General features: G+C 40.5%; 1 protein-coding gene across 1 annotated transcript in view; it reads left to right on the top strand.

Annotated features, from left to right (window-relative positions):
• The window catches only part of TRIP12 (thyroid hormone receptor interactor 12), a 121,567-nt gene that overhangs the window by 18,665 nt on the left and 78,039 nt on the right, over positions 1-24,863 (top strand). The window contains 3 exon segments of the mRNA XM_006866729.1: positions 12,618-12,668; positions 12,670-12,741; positions 13,527-14,335. Of these exon segments, the coding sequence (XP_006866791.1) occupies positions 12,618-12,668; positions 12,670-12,741; positions 13,527-14,335 (932 nt within the window).

The following is a 24,863-nucleotide window of genomic DNA, read 5'->3' as shown; positions in this document are numbered from 1 at the left end:
AGAACCAATAGATCCTTTTTGGAAGAAGTGTAGCCAGAGTCCTCCTTGGAGGCCAGGATGGCCAAACTTCATCTCTCGTACTTAGGACAAACTATCAGGAGGGACCAGTCGCTGGAGTAGGATATCATGTTTGGTAAGGTGGAGGGTCAGAGAGAAAGACGAAGACCCCCAACGAGATGGACTGGCCAAGTGGCAGCATCGATGGACTCAAGTGTCGCAACAGTAGTGAGGTTGACCCAGGATCGGGCAGTGTTTCGTTCTGCTGTGCATAAGGTTGCTATGGGTTGGTAGCGACTCGATGACAGAAAAGTATGAAGGGAAAACATCAGAATTCCACATCCTTGTTTACACTGGTCTATTTCTTCCCAGTCTTTTTTTCTGACTGCGTAGATATTTGTTTATTGGTCCATGGATGTGCCTTTCAGTGTCCTGTAGTGTGATTTGAACAACTGTGATTTTGTATTAACACTAGTTACATTTGGGCTCTTGCTTGGCACTTTGTCTCTAAATCATCAGTGGCGTTTCATCAGACCCTTACCTTTTGTAGACATCGTGTCACTTAAAAGTATTTAAATTTCTTATCACATTGTGTATTTTTACAAAATGAGTGGGTAGTAGCAATTAAGAGGCGATAGTTTCAGTAGCTTATTAATGAGTGCTACAGTAGAACTCAGTTGCATTTGTAGACGGTACAATTATACTGTTCTTGCATTCTTGTGCTTTAATTCAATCAACTCTCCTCAGTTGTGAAAGAAAAAATAATTTATAATGTTTTTTTTTGGAGTGGCAGGAAGCATGTCAGAACACAAAGGCAAAGTGTAATTAGGGATTTTATAGCTTTTACTTAACTATTTCCTTACCTTTCAATAATGCAACCATTTCAGCGTATTTACTTAAAACAACAAAACAAAAACCTGGCATCTTAGGTGTCATTTTCCATGACATGGAAAACTGCTTGGAAAACGGATCTCTAAATACAGCCTTGGTCTTCAGTTGTGAGAGTATAACATGGTTTAGTAATCACTCTTGAGTATATAGATTTTGTTTTCTCTTCATGTTTACGTGAGTACAGTTATGATCAGCATGTGAAAGCTTAGAATTTTAACCCGAAAGTCTTGGACTCAGAATGCAAATGGAAAGATTTTTGCTGGTCTGCATTTCATACTGATTAGAAACATAGCTTGGTTCGTTTGCTCGAGATAGAATCTCAGCACTGGAAGAAGAGACTTGGAAGGTCTTCTCATCAAACCCCTGACTGACTTTTGAAACCACTGTTGGTGGGCCATCCCAGTGATGAGCCATTCTTCACAAAAATCTCTCTGGTGATTTTTTTCTGGGAGCTAGAGGACTAGCATTAATGGGGAGAGAACCATTATAACTGTTACTGTTGTTCTCTTCCTCTGACCTCTTCATTATAGTCATAGTGATACAGTGATTCCAAAGAGTGATAATAAAGAATAGCAGTGATTACAACAAACAGCATTCTTAAGTTTGTAAAATTACTGTAATCCTCTTAGGAAAAATTGAGACCAACATTAACGGCCATAATAAGTATGTGATCCTTGTTTTATAGTGGTTGAAACTTACTTCATCACTGAGTGTGGACTTGGTTCCAGACTCCTCATTACACCAAACTATCTTTGCTACACAAATCACTTGATCCATCATATGATCAGTTAAATTCCACTAGAATTTAGGTAGCAGAGTTTTCTTCCTCAACTTTCTTGGATTCATGCATTTTGCATCCACTCTCTTCTGGTGACCATCCCTGCCTTTCTCCCAAATCAAGGCCTCTTAACTTTTCTAAAGAGTCATTTGTGTTCATCCATAAGATAGCAGAAAATAAACTTGTTGGGAAATACATAACCTCCCCTGATGAGCCCCTCAGCTCCTTGTCACTCATCCTTCATCCCTGCCCATATATAAATGAGGCGTCTCCCTCCTCTTTGTCACTCTGGACTATGGAGCTGCTGTGTTCCTCTCTTTTCTGCTCTCTTTCTTCTTTAGGCAGTCCCGTCCTTCCACTCCCTCTCTGTGTTGGCTTGTTCTCAGGGACAGTCCCTAGTCTTTTCTTCTAGCACAGGTATTTGTAATCCCCCCGCCCTCGACCAGGCAGTAACATTGTCATTATATATACCAAGTGCCTTTTTCTCTTCTCTAATGGCAGTGGTGGGGTTGTACTGAAATTTTAACAATTCTACTTAAGGTTGCTTTAATGATTGTGTGGACATTATTTTTATTGTAAGAATTGTGCATGTTGTTCAGAATAGAAAAATAGAAAGCGACAGAAAATGAAAGAACATTGGGATCATTTTAATCCTGCCACTCATAAGTAACCATGGTTGGTTATTCTACTGTTGATCTTCTGTCAGATGTGATCATTTTCTGAAACATTCTTCCATGAAAACATCTCAGTGACTCCATCCAGGATTGTCTTTGATGTGACAACCCATGACTTAAACAAGAGACCTCTAGTGTTTCTTTTTTGTTGTTGTTGTTGACAAGTTGCTCATCAGTAAGATTGGAGCAGTTTATAGCACAACGCTCTGTAACAGCACCCATTTCTGCAAATGCTCACCAGCACAGTGCACTAGGTTATGCTGCTGGAGACCCACTGTGTGTTGAAAGTCATCGGCTGTCCAAGGCCAGTGGCCTCTCCATGAGAGAAAGATGAGACAGTTGATTTCCATTTAGATGACAGCCTTCCAAGCCCTCAAAGCCTCTAGAACACTGGTCTCTCCTGGGTCAGCTGTGTGCTTGTCTCATGGCTACACAGTGCATCCAAAACTTGGGGAAGGAAGTATGAGGGCAATGTAAGAAGTTCATAGGAAAATGGAATGAAAGATACTGGAGTTTTTGAAATCTAATAAGAGGAGAAATTGAGTATTTGTGAACAGCAGTAGGGCACTTTACAGCAATCACAGATATGTTAAATATTTGTGTCACCATTTGCAAACCATCTGACTGACTTTCTCAGTTCTCTGTATAGCGTTGTTGCCACAGGGGTGTGGTGTGTGCTCCTCTTCCTTTTACTTCTTTAGCCAATATGGGTGCCTGCCTTTTTTTTTTTTTCCTGAGGTTTTTTTTTTATTCTCTCTTATTTTTGTATTCTGTCCTTTGCTCAGTCAGATTTAAGATTAATTTCATTTCAGAGGAGGAGAACGTTAAGGAGATGTGAAAATGTAGACCCCCGTGACTGCATTCAAATCATTTTTTAAACAATTGATACTCGGGTTGGCTGGGTTAACTGATAAACCTGCTCCTTTCCATAACAGTCAGAACAGTCATTTCCTGACTTACTCACACTAAAGGCTCTTTTCTTTGATACAGAAAGCAAAAGAAACCAAGGGCTCCTTAGGGAGAGGTTGAAAAGAAAAGGTGGTGTTTTCTTCCATTTTCTCATCTACCAGTTCCAAAATGCTAAGTCACTGATTTGTACTGGACCTCTCCATAATCAGGGTCCAAAAGAGAAGTGTAAAAAGGTCTTGTCCTCTGCCATGGTGCCTCTCATGTAACTGCGGAGGGAGATGTAGGCTTCAGGCATCAGAACACCTGGCCTTAGTCTCACCAAGGGCCTATGTGACTGTGACAGGACTCGGCCCTGTATTCTTAAGATGAGCTGGGTAATGTTTCTGACAGGAAATAGCACTTCAGAAACTCATTTATCCTATGGTGGTAATAGGAACTTTTCAAGTGTTGATAAGTTCATGAGATCTGATCCTCTCTATGGCATCGCTGTTTTCATATGATCTTGGTGAGTGCTCTGTCCTCCTGTCCCCAGCCATGTTAGTTGTGAAATGTGAGTGTGAGGTTTCCTTTTCTTTTTTTGGCTGATTTTTCCTGTCCTTTGGATTCTGTTCATTGCTCTGGCTCTTGTTTACTTTCCACTATAACGTAAGCTTTGGTGTTTGCTTGCACGCTCGGCAGCTTACACTAAAAGTGAGCTCATACAGCTGTTGCTTTTGACTTGCTCACTGCTTCTAAACACGTCCTGCCAATGGGCCCGTGCCACTTGGTCTCTTTCTAAGTAAGACCATCTTTAACCACAGCCCACTTCGGAGCCTGTGGGAAAGCTCCACATGGCTCTACATGATTAGCATTGGACTGTGAGCCACAAAAATCTGCAGTTTGAGCCTGCCAGCTGCTCCGTGGGACAAAAAAGATTTAAAGCCTCAGAAACCCTATATTATATATTCTCATGGTGAGCCAGAACCTACCTGACAGCATGTAACAACAGAGCATGTTGTTCAGTGCATATCCTTGCTGGTGAATATCTATCTGAGTGTGTGCATCTGGCCTGTGTGTGCTATACTAAATGTCAGTGAAATCGGCAAGCTGAGTTAGCCTAGTGAGCATACGTGGGTGTGTAGATGTAAATTAGGCGTTCATTTTGGTGGTTGTTGAGTGCCTTTGAGTCCATTCCCAATCCCTAGCAACCCTGTTGTAAAGGGTTTCTGAGGAGCAGCTGGTGAACTTGAATTGCTGACCTTGTGGTTCAGAGGACTTTGTAGTCCAGTGCTTTAACCCGCAATGCCACACCAGGTCTCCTATGTTCAAATTAGGTAGAAGATTTGTGGTAGCTTTTCAAGTACTTTGATTTCATCCTCTGGGTGGTAGGTGAAATCTATGTTTTAAATTGGCTGAAGTTACATATTGGATTATTTTGCTTTCCAAGCTAAGGAAGATACCTCAAATTTGAGGAAGAGGCTTACTTATGTATAATTCCTTCTTTGGGGAGTCCTTGGATAGATATCTCAATTGCCCAGTGTTAACCGTGAGATCACCTTCTAGATTTCCTTCCGTACTTAAGGAAAGAAAATATTCCTCGTCCTGATAAGGCACTGTGGAATAAGCATTGGATTGCTAGGCACGAGGTTGGTGGTTTAAATCCACCAGCATGTCCTCAGAAACCCTATACAGGGTGAGCTGACTTCATTTAACAACAGCAACAATATAGATGAGCCTGGTTATGACTATCTAATATAAAGCATGAATATCAGGCCATTTTCTTGTAGTAAACCGTTATTAAGGTCCTTCCACAAATCATTAAGGGACCCTTCTTTCCTGGTCCTAGCTTGTCATTTCAACTTTGCTTCCTAGTGGATCTTGACAGTTTATGTGTGTGTTTTAAAATTTCCATGCCCAGCTTAAATGCTGTGTGGTCTAATAACCCTTGTATTCTTGTTAAAAGCAATTGCTCCCTTTGTGGGATCTTTGTGTTAATAATATTGAGGACACGGACTGGACTCTATTAGCCATATTTATAAGGCCTGCAATGACGCATATACTTGTTTATTGTTATACCCAACATAGCTCTTGAAGTGAGGAGGTGATTACAGTGACTCAATTCTTATCAGTTCTAATTATCCCTCTGTCAGGTTTCTCTTATACTATAAATACATTTTTTTATTATTATGCCCTTCAGTATCTTAAAATGAATTAAATATTGCCCACACAGTTTAGAAACATCAATATAATGTGTTAGCATTTTACAACAATATAAATAAATAAAAGTGAAATAATAGAATGATTGTAGTACTTGAATGCTTGGATACAGGGACACATGCTGACATAATGAAGTGTTCGGATACTTGTATCTATATATGGGTTCACATCATGTGACAGCCACAACACAGACTTCACTTTCAAAATGATACATGAATCTTGGTAAAGCTGAAAAAAATTTTTGTAATCTTCAGTTGATTCACATCATAGCTGTATTCCTGGAAACTTACGCATATCTTAAAACCATGGATGGTGTTTTTTTACCCCCACCCATCTCATTGTCAGATTTTCAAAAAGTTTTCAAAAGTATGGATCATGGGGCAGTTCTTTCTGGTATCTGACTATTCTAGATATTGTATGAACCTTCTAGTTGTAGTCCATACCTGAAAAATGTCAGGTGCACCCCTGTTCAACACCAACATGTGTTTCCAGAGGATCCCCAGGGGGAGTCCCATTGCTATAATTAAGAACCACTGCTTTATCAGATGAATAAGCAATTCTTGATTCTAAATTACAGGCTCATTTTGACTAAGACTGAGCTGTAACTGAATACAGGATGATTAGCCGGACAATTCAGCTTTCCTTTTGTGATTTTACATGGAAAAGCAGTGTACTTTTTAGGGTATAGTCATGTGTTTTGTTCATTTAAAATTAGTTTTCCACCTCGATTACTGAAAACTACTGGTTTATCTCAAAACATTTACTTTTTGAAAGTCAGAGTTATATTGCAAACATAAAAACGTCAGTATGTGAGTTTTTAAACACACAAATATGAAGATATAATTAAACTCTAATTCCGTTTGTATTTGTTAATATGTGCATGCATCTGAGTTAACCACATTTCTGAGTTTGACTTCAACATTCATTTCAAATGAAATGAGAAACCTACAATGTGAATTATTATGCTACTTATAACTAGCTGCTTTCCACAGTCTTTTTGATCATCTTTGGGCTAGAGATGATTTTTAATCCTTTGGACTACCTCAGGTTTTATTAAGTAGAAGTAAAAGTAAATTAAAATATCTAGAAAGAGTGCCATTTACATATCAGCAAAGAGTTTGAGACTTGCATTCAAGGTAACAATCTTGAAAACACATAACCCAGGGTTGATTGAGCCTGTTTTGCTGCAGCATGGAGTTCTTCAGTGTGATTGAGTGTTTAGGAGGTGGGCAGATACGGAGGGGATGTCATGGTGACTTGGAATTCCTGTTTGTCCAGTGGTAGTTTTTGCGGCAGTGTTTAACATGTGAAGTGAAATTGGGGGTGAGGGGAGCCAACCCTGTTAACTGAAGAGGAAATTTAGATAATACCATAGATGAAGACTTAGGAAAACCTGAAATTTAGAGAAATCATTTAGTGCTAGAAAGGGCTAGTTTAATGACTTCCAAACCACCATGCTTTGTACCTTGTTAAATGCTTTCAAGAAACTATGAAAGCTTTACTCTCTGTTCTTATAAAGAAAAAAAAGTGGACTCTAGAATTGTATTTTTAAGTTTGTTGAAAACTAATCTCGGAAGAAAGATAGTTTTAAAATGTTAAACTTAAGGAAGTACAGAAAAAAGATTCTAAAGGGTGGCCTGCCTGTTAATTAGTACAAAAGTCAGTCCAGATTTAGTCTTTTAAAATTGATGTGTTTTTTGGGTTCTTGTTCATAAAGGATTACTGTCTGCTGCCTGATCTTTCTTTTCACATTCACTGTTTTCAGTGGGCGATTTTACAGAACTGTGAGGTTTTCAGACCATCCAGATGATGTCAAAGCTCGTCAGCACTCTCAAACACACACATACACAGTCTGGGCTATGGTTTGCTTTCATATTCTTAGTGCTCTGTTTTAAAAGAGTTTGTTATTTTGAATACTTGATTTTTTTAGTGGACATACATTTTTCTAAAAGAGGCTATGCTTTTTAGTGAAAGATTTTTTAAGTGTGAGGGAGTTAGTAAAATGAGCTCAGAGGAGACTCCAAAGACTCATTGAGGTGAAGACCCTCTAATACTCTGTGATGCTCTATTTGGCTGTTCTGGAGACCCTCTGATACTCTGTGATGCTCTATTTGGCTGTTCCAGATTGGACATCATTCTTTTAGGGGGGGATTCACTGTACAGGATTCAGAGCATTTTAAACATTTATAAGGGATCATTGTAAACTAGAGCCCCGCTTTGGGAGGTCCCTTATGGTAACTTCAGGATATCATCTGCTTGCCTGTGTTTCTGGTGCTAAATGGTGGTTGGAGCATGGACTGTGACTGCCTGTCTAGTTCTAGTTAGCACCAGTTTTATAAATAAATTTTGATTGGAACACACCTGATCCCCTTTGTGTCCTTCATGGCCATGGCTGCTTCTGTCCTACCGTTACGAGGTGGATTTTCCCCCAAAGCTGAAAGGAGTTACTATTTGGTCCTTTACAGAAAATATTTGACAACCTTAGCATTGAACAAATAGGCACACGGACAGTCATGATCAATATTTTTTAAAATGATTTTAGGTATTGTTTCTCAACTTGTCTTTAGTGAGGAATATCATACGTACATAATTTGAGTAGAAGACTTTCCGGAACACTTAATTGTGCTCATGAGGAATGGACCAAGAGGCAGTTGTTGGAAGAGAACATGGGAACACTGAATGGTTTAAAATTAGGAAAGGTGTGTAATAAGGTTGTGTTCTTTCACCATACTTAACCTGTATGCTGAGCAAATACTCCGAGAAGCCAGGTTCTGTGAAGAAAAATATGGCATCAGCTGAAATGGAGCCAGAGATGATGACGTGGAGCAATAGAGCAGCTGGAGACTTTAGATCCAGAGAGGGAGAGCGACTGTGTGCTGAAGACCTGGGGGGCACAGGGGAAGGATTGCATGGAGGGGATTGTAACCATGGCAATGAGATGATATACGATAGAATGAATGTAAAACCAATGTTCTCCCATGTAAACTATCACATAATTCACACTAAATCATTAAAAAAAAAAAAAAAGACAAGAGAAACAAACAAAAAAAGGGACTTTGGTAAAAAAAATATATATATATAAAATATATATATATCTATATATATGACATCAGGATTGGAGGAAGACTCATTAGCAATGTGCTATATGCAACCTTGCTTGCTGAAAGTGAAAAGGACTTCACTTACTGATGAACATCAAAGAGCACAGCCTTCTGTATGGATTGCATCTCAATGTAAAGAAAACCAAAACCCTCACCACTGGACCAATAAAGAACAAACAGTCTTATCAAGGGAGAAAAGATTGAAGTTGTCAAGGACTTCATTCTTCTTGGATCAACTATCAACATCAACACTCAAGGAAACAGCAGTCAAGAAATCAGATGACATATTGTCTTAGGCAGGTCTGCTGCAAAGGAGTTTTTCAGAGTGCTGAAGAGCAAAGATGTAAGTTTGAGGACTAAGGTGTACCTGACCCAAGCCATGGTAATTTCAGTAACCTCATATCATGCGAAAGCTGAACAGTGAATTAGGAAGACCGTAGAAGAATTGATGCATTTGAGTTGTGGTGTTGGAGGAGAATATAGAAAGTGCCATGGGCTGCCAAAAGAACCAACAGTTGGAAGAAGTGCAGCCAGATTGCTCCTTGGAGGCCAGGATGGCCAGACTTTGTCTCTCATACTTTGGATATATTGTCAGGAGGGGACCAGTCAGAGAAAAAAAAGAAGACTGCCAGCCAGCAAGATGGATTGGCAAAGTGGCAGCATCAGTGGGCCTCAGGTGTGGCACCAATTGTGATGTTGGCCCAGGCCCAGACAGTGTTTTGGTCTGTTGTGCACAGGGTCGTTGTGAGTCGGTGCCCACTCAATGGCACCTAACAACAACAGAGGACTTGCTGAGTTTAAGACAATTTTTGTTGCCGCTGTTTCTACAGATGATTGGCTGCTGTTTAGGATTTGATATGTCAGTTCTCTAGTTGATTGAAAATATTGGTAAGAATATGAATGAATTTAAATGCAAAAGTAAGTTTAGATGTATATAAAGTTAGATGTGTTTGGAGACCAAAAACAATTTTATTTGGATTAAACAGGTAGGCTGCTAACCACTATAATGTTAGGTTGAATGTTGGTCAAGTTCTGATGACAAGCATTTGGAATCTTTTTATTTTGATACTTACTGGAGGATATAGCAAAACATACTCTTTTTCTTTTTTGGGGAGGTGGGGGGTGTGTTCCAGGTGAATATTGAAGTGTTTTGAACACCTTTCATAAAATTTGTTCTCATGATTTTAAAAAATCATAATATAGGACGACAGCAAGGAATAATACTTAATTTCATAATGAAATGAAATAGAAAATATAATTAGATAAAAAAGATATAGATCAAATTTTAAGAAAATCAGAATATTAGAGGTTCTGAATGACATGAATTATGCATACTGTATCCATGAATAATCAATTCCATACTTAGAAAATAGTGTTATACCCTATTTTTTTTATCGTTCTTGCTTAATAATTATGGAATGATTTGAAAAATCAACTTCTGAGAAAAGAGAACTCTGCAATCTGTCACTAGAAAAACAACAAAAGCTAGTAACTAGAAACTTGATCTAACAAGGAATTCAAAATTCCAGTATCCAATAGAAGAATATTCAGAGAAAACAGATTAAACCATAGTATGTAAAATTCTTGTAAGTTCAGTGTGTTTGCACCCCAAGAAAATGTGTATCTTTAAACACTTACAAAGATAGCAGAAAGACTCACCTGGAGTCGTCTTAGTAGTTGATCTAGTTGAATACTCTCTGGTGGTGGTGGTGGTGGTGGTGGTGGTCCTAATCCTAATCATAGTCACCTGTAGAGCAGGACAGCTGAAGCTTTTCTCTGCCAAAATTTTAAAATGTTCGTGCACCATACAAAATTATCAGCTAAAAATTTTACCTACTGTATTTGCTCAAACATTTCATTAACTCACCCCTAGTTTGAACTGCAGGGTCGGCGGTTCAAGCTTACCTGCTGCTCCTCAGAAACCCACCCTATACAGGGTCATTATGGTTGGAATTGACAGGAGGGCACTTAACAATATGATGTGAGGAGTCCTGGTGTGGCGCTGTGGGCTAATGCATCAGACCGCAAAGTCGTTTGAACTACAAGGTCGGTGGTTCAAGCTCACCAGCTGCTACTTGGAAACCCTATAAAGGGTTGATAAAGGGTGGAATCGACTCCAGGGCCCTTAACAACAACAGCAGTGTGATGGAATCCTGGTGTTGCACTACAGGATAAAGCACTAGACCACAAGGTCGGTTTCAACTGCAAGGTCATCAATTAAAACTCACTAGCCTTCCCTCAGAAACGCAATACAGGGTCACTGAGTCAGAATTGACTCGATGGCCCTTAACAACAACAATGTGATGCTGCAGAGGGTTTCTGAGTCTGTAGATCTTTATGGATCAGAATTCCTCATCTTTCTCCCACAGAGAGGAAGATAGGTTTGAGCTACTCACTTTGCATTTAGCAGCCCAGCTCATAATCCACGATGTTAATAGTTTTTAGAACCTTAAAAAATAAAAATGATGTTGTTGTTAAGTTCTGTTGAGTTGATTCCCAACGCATAGCGACCCTGTATAGGATTTCAAAGGAGCAGCTGGTGAGCTTTAACCACCGACCTTGATGTTCAAATGACTTTGCAGTCTGATGCATTAGTGCACAGTGCCACACCAGGACTCCAAAATGTTAGTAAGATACAGGTAATATTTCTTTGTATTGAAAAGCTTATTTTTACATCTGTTTCCCCTGGAATTCAATATTGAATTGTGGGAAATTAAGATCCTAAAGACTTGAAACTCAGATGGTTGTTTTGAAGAGATATTTGAACCTCATTTATACCTTAAGAACTTGATAACATCCTTACAGATTTGGTTAGAATCATTTTTGTGAGGTTGTCCATAATTTAGTGCCTAATCCGTTTTGAAGAGGGTATAGGTAATGAAAGCCTTATAGTTTTTATGCACTGCAAACAGGTTTGTTAATAATGAGATTATGAGTGGTCATTCTGAGTTCTCATTAAAATACTCTAGTGTGCTATTTACTTGTTGTTGTTGTTGTTAAGTGCCTTCGAGTCGGTTCCGACCCATAGCGACCCTGTACAGGGTTTCCGAGGGGGTAAATCCTTACGGGATTAGAAAGCCTCATCTTTCTCCCTCGGAGCGGCTGGTAGTTTCGAACCGCTGACTTTAAGGTTCGCAGCCCGATTCGTAACCACTATGCTACCAGAGCGAGAATGTAAATTGACTGTGAGTTACACAGTTGCAATTACTAAGTTAATATCTAATTTCTATAACATATATATGCAATGCCTTCCTCTCTTTCATATGTAAATCTCAAGTAACCATTGTCAAGGTGTTTAAAAAGCTAACAACTGAATCTGCAGCTTTGCGGTTCTCAGGCTTGTTGTTAGAACAACTCTGGCCTAATGACTCTCTTAGTATCCATAATGAAATCTTTTGGATATACTTGGAATATTTTATTGTGCTTACTTTACATAAATATTTCTCTAGGACTTGGGTATTGGAGTACTAGTTACTGATTGATTAGTCCTTTAAATTCTCAACAGTTGTCACTATATTGATTTCATGTAGGCTTGTGTACTGTTTAGTGCTTCTAACAATTTTCTGTATAAACTCACTTTGAGAATTGGTTTATCTGCCTCTATGTTTATTGTGCTGACCTAAATTTTAATGTACAAGTTGGAAAACTGATCACTGCAACGAGTCACAAATTGCCTTCGTTAAACATTTTTAAAGTGTGATAGTTACTATATTGTCTAATAAAGTGGGTATTTCAGTCTAAAGTCTGGATTTGCTTTTTTGTAACAATTTTGCATATCTGAAGTAAAATTGCAGCAAGATTACTTTCTTGCTACTGATAATCGTCTTAACTCTTAGGTATTGAGGGAGGCTGGTTGTTTAGAGGCAATTAAATATTTTTGTTGGGGGGGAAGGCAGATTATTTGAAAAAGTAAGCATTTAATGTTTAGAAAATTTCTGAAAAAAATAGGGCTAATGATAAGAATCATGATGCTTCATTTCTTCTGTTTTTAATGTAAAAATATTTCCCCTTCAGTGTTGTGTTTGCCTCTTGTTCTCCTGATAGATTGCTGTTCTGATTTTCTGCTGACAGGTCACATTTAGGGCAGGCAAAACATAAGGGAGATAGCCCTCCTGAGAGTAGAGACTAACCTTAAGGCCCCCAAAGGGCCGTCTAATACTGCTTCTGAGCTGTCCAGGGGACTCCTTTCCGAAAGGTAAATCTTCACATTGCTGCTACATTTTCAAGGCAGAATGATTTGCATTTGAATCCTTGCATAATATTAAAACTGACCACGCTCCCCAAATGTTTTGACACATGTTGTTATTCTCTGAGAGGGACTTTGAGAATAAGCAGTTTTATCACTTACGCAGTGATGGCGATGCAGTGTGCCTTAGACCTTGAGCTTGTTCTTTTGTTACAGAGCTGTGAGGGTCTCATTTGCTTAGCAAACCATTATCAACAACTGAAATGCCACCTGAGCTGCTGTCTTCCTTAGTTTTTATTGTCAGAGCCCTAGTTCAGGTCAACGATCTAATTGGTACGAGTCTTTGCAAAGGAAGTTTAACTTGAAGATTTGGTGGTACTACATTATAAACATTTTTAACATTTGTTGTGAAAATACATATATTAACATGCTTTAATGTATCAATATTTTACTTTGAACTGCTTCTGAACCACTAAGCTTTTTTTTTTTTTTGCAATAATAATGCTTGCTTTGTGATTGATTGTTGTACTAAATAAATAACACCCTTATCTTCTAATCAGATATTTGCCACCTAAACTCACACCTGTGGGTTTTTTTTTCTCCTTCCTGCAATTTTGAGCCATTTTAAGACTTATACTTGTTAGGTACTGGACTTTTCAGAAAAAATTCTTATACTTTTATTTTTTCCTTTTAAAAGCTTTTATTTCCACAGACTTGAGAAGTTAATTAATCATTATATGCCAAGTTGAAGGGTGCTGGGTTGACACTAACTCTTCTTTTATCTAACCTCTTAGAAGCTGCACTTCATCATCTGCTGTCATAGTGCCACAGCCAGAGGACCCAGAGAGAGCCAATACTTCAGAAAGCCCAAAAACGGGGCAGGTGCCTAAGAAGGACAATTCTCGAGGAGTGAAACGCAGCGCGAGTCCAGACTACAACAGGACCAGTTCTCCGAGCTCTGCAAAAAAACCCAAAGCACTTCAGCACACTGACTCCCCCTCAGAAACCAGGAAGCCACATAGTAAGTCAAAGAAGGGACATTTAGACCAGGACCACCAACTGAGATCTGCACAGTCGCCGTCCACGTCCACAAGCAAGGCCCAGACCCGAAAGAGTGGGGCCGCTGGTAGTTCACGGAGTCAGAAGAGAAAGAGGACCGAGAGTTCCTGTGTAACGAGTGGTTCTGTGTCCGAGTCAACTGGTGCCCAGGAGAGAGCTGTAAAACCTACCAAGCTGGCTTCAAAATCCGCCGCCTCAGCCAAAGCTGGGTGCAGCACCATCACCGACTCTTCTTCCGCTGCCTCGACTTCCTCCTCGTCTTCGGCTGTAGCCTCAGCCTCCTCCACTGTAGCCCCAGGTGCCCGGGTGAAACAGGGAAAAGACCAGAACAAAGCGAGGCGTTCCCGCTCCGCATCCAGCCCCAGCCCCAGAAGGAGTAGCAGGGAAAAGGAACAGAGTAAAACTGGTGGCTCTTCAAAATTTGATTGGGCTGCTCGGTTCAGCCCTAAAGTTAGCCTTCCTAAAACAAAACTGTCTCTTCCAGGGTCTTCTAAGTCAGAGACATCAAAACCTGGACCTTCGGGATTACAGGCCAAATTAGCAAGTAAGTTTTCCTAATTAAAAAGAATGTATCTGGGTGTGTAAAACAGTGAAGTAGGCTTGAAACGTAGCCAGACTTTTTCCCATATAAAGCTGTCATGTATCTGTACACAGACGTCCCTAGTAACTGACAGAGCCTTTAGTTTTAGCGGATGAGCCCAGTTGGTGCTGTGGGCTAAAGCATTGGAATGCTCAAGACAAGGTCGATGGTTCAAACCCAACTACTGCCCCCATAAAGATTGACAGTCTTGTAAATCCTAAAAAGCGGTTCTCCTCTGCCAGGTAGAATCCCTATGAGTCAGAGTCAACTCAATGGCAGAAGGTTTGTTTCTGGTTTTCAGCTTTAGTTTTAAGGGAACTGATAAGGAGTGCTATCTGTTAGCACTAAACTGTTACATTTGAGTCTGTGCCCGTTTTTGTATCCTGGCAGCATGTGTTCTTTTACTTACTTTAAGATGTCAGGGTGGGACCGTGCAGCTGGGTACTCTGCGTTGGACGCCCATTGTCACTCTAGCTCAGAAGCAGGATCATGCTTGATTGAACTCCATCAGAGATAACTTTTGTTGCTTGTTTGTGACTTTGTTTTGTATCATTTACTTAAGTCCTGGATGTATGAGGGAGCTTCAGAAGCTTTGTGGAAACAATAGAATAAAAAAATGCTGGACCCACTGACTTCTTGAAGCATCCTTATATGTAAACATTGAGCGAAGGTCTCAGAATAGCTGTACTCTTCTTCTGTAAGTGAATTCTTTCCCTGTGTAATATCTGAGGGTCTGTGAAGAGCTTTGTCTAAAGGTGAATAGCTCTTACGTTCTTCGCATGGTGCTCCTGGGTTCTGGGTTCTGGGGGGAAACCATTGCTCTGTGAAGCTTGCAGTGAAGCCGAAAGAGTGAATGATTTAAACAATCAATGAAGAAACAAAAATTTGATGGGAGAAACTGAGTGCTGTGAGCATTCCCCCTGAGCCGGCCTGGGTGACCTGAGGCACGTGGCCACCTCTCCTTTTTCTAAATGCATTCTTCAGGAAGCCGAGTGTCCATCTCCTTAGAACTGATCCCTGTAATGCGAAAGCATCTCCCTCCCGCCCTTTCATTGGAGATGGACACAAAAAATATAACACTTTATCAGCAGTTTTTAAAAAGCATTAAGTTTTTGTGACAGTTAATCTGGAAGCTTGTTTGACCTTTACTTTCTGTTTCTGAGTCCTCCTAGAGGATTCTGACTTCACATCCGTATTTCTATAAGCCTAAAACTTTGTCTTCTGCCCTAAATCTTTTAAGCTTGAAGATACAGATACTGGGTTAATGTTACCTAGATTGGTATTTTGAAGTTAAAAGGAAATAAAAGGCCACGGTTTTTGTTTTTATTTTTTAAAAAGGGCCATCAGCTGCCCATGTGCCCTGCCAAGTCTTGACAATTGGATTTACTGATGTCAGCTTTTATACCTCAGCTTCCCCCTACTTTCCAGGCAGTACAACTGCGATTTCCTGCGCATGCTTGTTGTGTGTGCCTCCGTTGTAACAGCTTTGTGTGCGCCATAGCCGATGGAGCAGGTTGAGCTTACAAGCTGTTCCATGGGTTCACACCCTGTTCCTTCTGCCTTCCAGTCTACCTCGGGAGACCAGCTCTTCTCTCTGTCAGGGCCAGGTGACAGGTTGTACTTGAGTTGCATGGGTTTGACGCTTCTCTAAGATCAGCTTTCCTAGCTGCTAACAGGAGTTTTGAATGATAACTCAGCTGCACCAGTGGCTACTCAGCAGGGCTTCCTTGAGTTTTGACACTTCCGGAGCACCACAAAGAACCCAGCCTGAAGCAGTCTGTCGCTGCTCTGTCTGCACATGGGTGCAGGCTGATCACGTGTTTATTGAAAAATCATTTCACAATTATTTTCCTTTCAGAAAATCTCCGTGTGTTCTCTAGTCACTAGTCTCATGTTTCCATTCCCACTGCCACTACCCTATCCCTAAGTTCTAATTATAGCCAGTGCTGTTGAAACAAGAGCGGGAAACCAACGTTGTCTAAATCCATGTGCCAGGTGTTTAACATAAGTAAAAGTGAAGTTCAGTTTTTTACACAGTGGTACGTTAGAGTCCTTACTAAGGAATCTTGGCAGTATAGTGGGTTAAGCATTGAACTGCTAACCTAAAGATCAGAAGCTCTAACCCACCAGCCACGCAGAAGGATGAGAAATAATGTTTCCGTAAACATTTGCAGCCCCAGAAACTGTATGGGGGCAGTTCACCCCTGTCCTGACCAGGTAACTGTGAGTTGGAATCCTTAGTCACAAATCTCGTAAATGACAGAGTTTGGATTTGAAGACGGGATAGTTGTGACTTTGAGCCTTGTACTTTTGGCACTGGACCACTTATTTTTTACCCTTATCATTTTTCTGCCTTACTAATACAGTTGAGCATGGAGAGATGTTAAGACCCGAGGGAAGATGAAATGTTATGTGACCCTCCTTTACTATTAGCAGTTCCTTTTTAGAGATGACTAGTACTCCAAAGCCAGGGAGGGACCCCTAGCATGTCAAAACCAAAATAGTAGCAACTACTCGATGGCCTTGTAAGTGCCTGGCAACTGTTCTGAATACCTGAATCTTCGGATTTACGCCAGGTGTGAGTGCTTCCGTGTGCCACGTAAGGAGTTAGGGTCATCGCTCATGTTACCTATCCAAGGTCATGGAGCCTAGGAGGGCTAGATAGAGCCAGGAGACAGGCCCATGGCACCTGAGGGCAGAGGTCAGTGTTGAGAGGAGCGCACACAAGCAGGAGGGTTGGGGAGTGTGGGGAGGTGCTAAATCTGCAAAGATGCCTTGAACTCAACCAGAGCAGGTGAGTTGTAGTCCTGAGTAAATGCGGCCCAATTGGGAAGAGCTTCTGTAAGCAGTGGCAGTGCAGTAGAGAGGGTAGGACTTGGTCTCATCTCACGTAACAAGGCACACTTCTTCAGGTCACAGTGGTTTGGAGGTCAGAACTTGTAAGTATGGGACAGTTTGTAACCTTCCCTTGCAAAATGGGCATAACTGTTTTTGGAACAAATATTGTGAGGATATGGAGGACAGACTGAAAGACACATTTGAAGTGCAGCGTTGAGGCAGAAAGCAATCTGGAGAACCATTCGGAATGGCCTTTTGAGGGTGAATCCTAGTCACTGCTCAGTTCCCTGGATACTAACTCCTCTCGTATTTGGTAAATTAGGATAATCTTTCTTGGAAGGCATAAACGAGAGAATATACAAGGGGACGTTGCCCCCTCTCCAAAAGTGTCATTGTCTTTTCATTCTGCTTTTCCATGAACTTCTTGAAGCCCCCTTGTTTGTGAAAATCACTTTGAGAGTTGAAGTATTTCTTTCTGAAGAGCTATCATATGCAGCAGGGATTTGTTTGATGTTTGTTGCAAATGTTTCTTGGTTGTTTACATTGATCCAGAGGACAATTGGGTTCAGTGAAAAGTTGAGAAGTGAGTTTTCTGAGCTCAAGTTTTGAGGGAAAATCTATAAATTACTTAAAAATGGACTCCGTTTTTTATGTTGTGATTAAAACATTCCAATTTGGTTGATTTTCCACAATCACCTGGTTTCCTCACTATTCAGTGCCCTTTGTTTTCTTCCAACCTTTAAGAATCACGGACCCTGTAAATTAGAATGTGATAGACTTCCTCAGGTATGTTGTTGTTAAGTAACGTAATGACACATAGGGTTTCTGAGGGGAGCGGCTGGTAAAGTTGAACCACTGACCTTCTGGTTAGCAGTCCATCCAGTGAGTACCCTATACAGCACCATACCTGGACTTGTCCTCAGGTACGGGACTGCTTAAGATGTGACTGCAGTGGTCGGAGTGCTTTGTGAGAAACCATTTCCTGTGTGTGAATCTCCAGGGTGTCCAGTAACCCTGGAAGTTGCAGGAATTCTGACTAAAATAACCCTGTATTTCACACACATACTTGGTCATCTTTTGTTGCTTTGAGAGATGGTAGCAGTGGTCCATGGCCTATGAGAGGGCTTTAAAAAGTTTATGAAAAAATGGAATTAAATGAGGATGGAATTTTTGAAGTCCCCAGCCACACTTTGGAAAAATATTTGAAGTGAAGACACTTCAGGGGGAAGACCTCAGGACAGTTTGTGAAACTGCCACTTTAGCCATGGGCTTCCTGCAGGGTTGCTGCTCACCAGCTGCACTCGATCAAAATAGCTCTGGGACAGAGGTCACCCTAAATCAGTTGGTAGTGGTCTTGCGAGTATCCCAGAAAAGAAAGTGTCCATTTATAATAGAGGTTAGGTTATTAATTATAGCTGTCTGTTGTTGGAGTCCTGGTGTGGCTCTGTGGTCACTGTGCTGGACTGTGTATTCTGTTTGAACAGCAAGGTCAATGGTTCAGGCTTGCCACCTGCTCCTCGGAAACCCTATACAGGGTTGCTATGGGTCGGAACCGACTTGACAGCACTTAACAATGACAACATCATGTTGAATAGGGCATTCTTACAAATTTATGTAGCACAAATATAAAACCACTATGCATCTGTAACAATACAGATGATTTTCTAAGTATCTTCATTTTAAGAATTAGTTTGCTTTAAAATATATTTAGCTAACCCGTGTTATTTAATGTAAGCTAACTTTAAAATAATTTGACTATTGCACTGTGCGCGTAGTGGAAAGATAACAGGAATGTAAGAAAACTGCTTGTAGTGTAACTCTCTGGGTAGTTAGAGAATTTTGTGGGTCTTTTTTTTTTTTTTTTTTTTTTTTGATGAAGATACACAGACAAAACATATTGCACTTCATACAATTTCTGCATGTTCAACGACATTGGTTATGTTCATCAGTTCATGCCTTCTCAGTATCCTTTTCTAAATTATTTGACTCTCATTAAAATAAATTCATTATGGCCTAAGCTTCTCATTGAACCTTTCAAACTTGATACTGTCCATTTGGTGGCTAATAGATAATTCTTTAAAAGATCACAATGCTCAAAACTAATCTTTACTAATGAAGCTAAGCTGTTGTTTGGTTTCAAGGTGACTTCAGAGCATAGTTTTGGTGTAAGGTTTAACGATTTCCTCAGGGCAATAGTTTCAAGGGAGTTATTCCGTCTCGGTGGTTCCAGAAAGTCTGGATTCCATGAGAGTTTGAAGTTCTGTTCCATGTTTTTTTCTCCTTTGATCAGAACATTCAGTAGCAGTGTCCCCCAGTTACTCTGGCAGCATGACTAAGGAAGCCATTGTTCAAGGAAGCTGGTAGACCCGAGTATTCCAGACCTGCCTCCAATTGCAAACTCTCTTCTTCCTCTGTTGGTCCAGGAGAGTAGCGACCAGTGTCTGTCTGTTGTGTGGCTCCTGGCAGGCACTCACTCACTAGACAGTCAGCTAGCAGGTAGCACAGAAGGACGAAAATCAATACGAGATCAACTGATTGGAATGTCCCATGAAATCATGATCCCTAAACCTCCAAACCAAGACAGCGTATCCCATAAGGTGTTCAGTTGTACATCGGCGGTTTTAGCAGCTTGTTTGTTTTTGTTTTTGGTAGTCATATATGTTACAAAACATTTACTAGTTCAGAGCTTACCGGGTGTCTTGTTCTGGGACATTAATCATGTTGTGCAGCCATTCTAGTATATGGAGCTTATTTATAGATGAAATTGAAAGCTATTCTGTTTCCAGTCTATTTGTAGACCTAGTTTGCTCTCCATTATTTAAAGTGGACATCATGTGCACATTATTAATAACATGGTCAGCAGTAACCACCAGCTTTATTCCCATCTTGAGTTCCTTGCATGCAGCCTGTGACCATTATTAGAACTAAACAAGAACCAGGGAGCTGCCGAAATCTGGGAAGGTAATTTGCTTAGTTTAGGGCTCTTTCCGTCTCACTGAAATATAGACACATAGTGCTTTGCACCTCCAGCATGGAGAGGGGCATTAAGAATGAATTGAGTAGGAGAGATTTTCACCTCGTTGGATCTTTAAAAACATTTTTAAGAACAACATATTTTAATACAGTTGATAGGTGATCAGTTAACAGAGTAAGTTAGTTTTCCATTTAGCAGTGGATACAGATCGTTCCCCACAGCTGGTCAGCATACTCCCCGTGTCCGCCGTGGGTTCCTCGTTTCCATTTGTCCAGTTCTCCTGCCCCTTCTTGTTGCCTTTACTTTGCTTTTGGGCATTGCTGCCCTGTTGGTCTCATACAGCTGATCGTTCTGAGGAGTGCCGCCTTCTGCAGCTGTAACTTCACTTGTAGGCCTGTCTTTCATGTGACTGACAGGTGATCTCCAGGAGTGACCTCAGCCCTAACTCAGCCGGGTTCCTGCAGCCTCGAGCAGTCTGCTCAATCTGGTCTTTTTAGTGATTTTGAGTTTTGTTCTGCCTGCTTCGCCCCTTCTATCTGGTACTTTCTATTGCGATCATCCTGGTCAGAACAGTTCGTGGAGGTAGCCGGGCACCATCTAATTCTTCTGGTCTCAGGTTAGTGGAGGCTGTGGCTCTCAGAGGTGACCAGCCCTTTGAGCGTTTCCTTGAATCTTTAGTTTTTGTCTCTCTTGTCTGCTCTGGATGGAAAGAGACCAGTAGTCGTAACTTAGATGGTTACTTGAAAACTTTTAAGAACCCAGTTTCTACTCACCAAACTAGGATGTGTGTGAAGATTGTCTTTATGGACTGTGTTAACACCAATTGATCTAGATATTCCCTTAGAACATCCATGAGTTGGATCTTGTCAGGATATCTTTGTGGAGCTGTAAAAGCTGTATGTTAGCCTTATGAGTATTGGACAGGGAACTTAAAACGGCTGAAAAGTGTTCAACATATTTTTTAAATACATGTATTATAAGGCAGAGCATTTAACAACTTAAAACCTTTAGTATTTTTGTTGTATAGCATTTTGAAAAATTGCTAATACTAAACCTAGTATTTTTATAAAGCATGCATTGTATAAAAAGATTTAAGCTGTCAAATTACAATACTTAACATTAGCTGGAAGCGAATATTGTTGGTCTCTTTGTTAAGAAGCTCTGTTTTACATTGTGAATTTTAAATGACCATATTAATGTATTTTGTATATTAGGTTAGAATAAGGATTAGCCAAATTACATTTCACTAAACTTAAAAATTGTTATTGTGTGCTGTGGGTTTGGATCCTGTGTAGGGTGTCTGAGGTTTTAAATTGTTGCAGGAAGAGAAAGCCACAGCTTTCTCCCACAGAGCGACTGGTAGGCTTGAACTGATGGCTTTGTGGTTCACAGTATAGTACTTATCACATGGAGCCACCACTCTCCCAAACTTACATATAAGGGAGTGAAAATTGTTCTTCTATATAAGTACCTCTGTTATTGTAATAGTTCAGAAATTTCTGAAGTTAAAATTATTGATTATAAAATCAAGAAAATATCAAAAAGCACAAGGAAGAAAATACAAATCCTCTTTTCATCATGAAAGATTACTTTGGTGTATATTCTGCCAGCTTCTTTTTCCTTGTTCCTATTTTTATATTTATCAACTCACTACCACGTCGAGTGTTAGTTTGCTATGTGCATTGCATATGTGGGCGCTTTACTCCCATGAGCACATTCTTTGTGAGAAATACAGTATTCTCTAAAGTGTGTGCTGAATGCCTGCTTGGGTTTTTTTTCCCCTCTCTCTTACCGTTTTTTGAGCACTATTGCATTCCTTTTACGAAAGATAAGGAATTCACATTGTAACCCTACCTCCATCCCTTCACCATATTTGAAGCATCTTCAAAAATTTTGTGGAAAAAATGAAATGAAAATCTGGAATTTCTCCATGATTTCTTTGCAGTCCCCTTGTGTAACATCCCATGTTCTCAGTTACTTTCAGTTGCCAGTGGTTTCAGATCATGACTGTTTACACTGAGCCCCACAGATAATGTCTCCTTTCTTGCATGTGTTTGTTGTACCTGCATTTAATAATCACTGTTTTATTATTGCTTTCCTCCTTAGTTTTCTTATGAACCCATTCACTCATTAAACTCCTCTTTCCTGACAGTCTTAACAATTTTTTCAAGATGCCCACTTACATTAGGTAGTCAGTCTATCTGCTTCTATGATATGCCAAGTTTCTCTGGGTTTAGCCTTGGGATTTCCTTCAGCCTTCTTTTTTGTTCACTTGCCTGCTTCCAGTTCTCACATCCTCCTCCTTGGTTTACTATCTTGTTTTGGTGGAATACAATCTTCTCCTTGTTCTCAGAACTGTGCTCATGAGATTTGTAATGCTGTTTATTGTGTTCTGTGATTTGGATTGGTGAAGGTGTCATATCACCTTGATGTTTTATCTTTTTAAATTTGAAAAATGTTCATTGTAATGGAATATATGTAACAAATCATTTGAACCTTTGTATCATTTTTGGTATTTGTTTAACAGAGATTGAATATAGAGTTCTGGTTGGGGAATTCTTTTCCTTCAGAATTTTGAGGGCATTGCACCATAATTTTGTAATACTGGTACCCTTCTGGTTCCCTGTCTGTTTCAAATGTGATCTGTTTGCCTGGAAGCTTGCAGATCTTATCTTGACTTTCATTGTTTAGAGACGGGAATTTTCAAAGTTGTTGAGTCAGTTCTGAATTACGGTGACCTACCTTAGGGGTGTCGTCAGAGGAGAACTGTGCTCCATCGGTTTTGTGTAACTGTGTTTGTTTGCTTGTAGATTTGGTTTAAACATTGTGATCTGAGTGGAAGTTCACAAAAGTTTCCTATTGGTTTTCCATTCGTATATACACTTAGTTTTGTGACATTCATTGCAATTACCTGAATGTGCCAGAGTTCTGGTGTGGCGCTGTAGGATAATGCGCGGGCCTGAAAGGTCAGTTTTTGAGCCTCCAGGTCGGCTGTTCAAAACCTACCAGCAGCAGTTTTCCCACTTCCTCCCTCCCTGGGTCCCCCCACTTCCATTCATCCCCCATTCCTGCCCCTCCGTGACTTTTGTACTTTGTTTTGGGGCAAATGCTGACCTTTTTTAGTGGATTGTACTGAGGAGCACTTTCCCACAGGGCTGTTACTATTCATCTTGTGTTGTGTTGTTGTTGGTGGTGGTTATGTGTCGTGGAGTCGGTTCCGACTCATAACAACCCTGTACAGGGTTTCTGAGGCCGTAAATCTTTATGGGAGCAGAAAGCCTCATCTTTCTCCCACAGAACAGCTGGTAGTTTCAAACTGCTGACCTTGAGGTTTGCAGCCCGATTCGTAACCACTACGCTACCAGAGCTGTTGTATTTAGGTGCTGTCACAGGTACACTAGACACAATAGAATGAAACGCTGCCCAGTCCTGTACCATCTTCACATGTTGTTAGGCTTAAGCCCATTGCTGCTGCCACTGTGCCAGTCCGCTTCATTTGTGGTTGCTGCCCCTCCACTTCCCCAGCGTGATGTCCTTCTCCAGGGATTGGTCTTCCCTGATCATATGTCTCAAGTATGAGAGACAAAGTCTTCACGTGCATCGGAGGCTAACTAAGTCTATCATTTGGCTGCAGGTAAGTTCTGTTTCACATTTGAAGGGAGTCTAGGGGCCATAGTCTATATCAGTCTAGTAAGTCTGGTCCTTTTCAAGTCATGATTTGAATTTTGTTGTACATTTTACTCTACTCCGTCCAGGACCTAGTTCTATTGTTACCCTGAGTAGACCAGTCAGTAGCGGTAGCAGTACCATCAAGTCTTTGCTTTGCTTCATGTGGGAAGATGCCAGTAATAGCAGCTTAGATGGCCACTTAAAAGTGTTTTTTTTTTGTTTTTTTTTTTAAGACTCCAGTTGCTACTCTCCAAAGACGATATAAAACATTATCTTTCTAGACTGTCCATTGACCTAGATGGCCCCTAAGACTAAGTCCCCAAACCTAGGGACTCATTCCCTCAAGTTGTTCTATATGCTCTGCTATACAAAGGGGCTTCAGAAAGTCCCAGGGGAAATGGAATGAAATGATGATGGAGTTTTCCCACAAACATTTTGAAACCCCCTTGTACACATGGATATATATATGTGAAAATGTTGTTGCTATGTGCCGTGGAGTCGGTTCCAACTCAGCAACCCTGCATAGGGTTTCCGAGGCTGTAAAACTGCTGACCATAAGATTAGCAGCCTGATTTGTAACCACGACGCTACCAGAGCTCCTTATATGTGAAAATACATGTAGAAATAATCTCTGCCAAACCAGTATGCATACACACACATCACTCCACACTGGTTCATCATGCACATGTACCTATGCATTCACTCATAAATGATTGTTCGTGTATTACTATTTTTGTAGGCGTGTGTATGCGATAGTATTTACCGGTGTTGCCCTTTATTCTTGTGAACCTCCCAGGGTTTTGTACCTCCTCTGTGGGGTTTTCAGTGTCTCATTTCTCAGAAGTAGATCGATCATCAGACCTTTCTTCAGTGCGTGAACTCACACCATCATGGGCAAATCAGAACAGTCAGTCACCCCATTTATCACTTGTATCAGTGTCGTGTTTCTATTTTTTGTAATAACCTTCTGGTAGATAGATGTCTTTAACATTATCTTCTCAGCTTTTTCAT

This window comes from Chrysochloris asiatica, unplaced genomic scaffold (assembly GCF_000296735.1).
Source record: "Chrysochloris asiatica unplaced genomic scaffold, ChrAsi1.0 scaffold00096, whole genome shotgun sequence".
In the NCBI taxonomy this organism is placed as follows: Eukaryota; Metazoa; Chordata; class Mammalia; order Afrosoricida; family Chrysochloridae; genus Chrysochloris; species Chrysochloris asiatica.
Note: the sequence above shows the minus strand (reverse complement) of the source record. Positions and strands in the feature narration are given on the sequence as shown.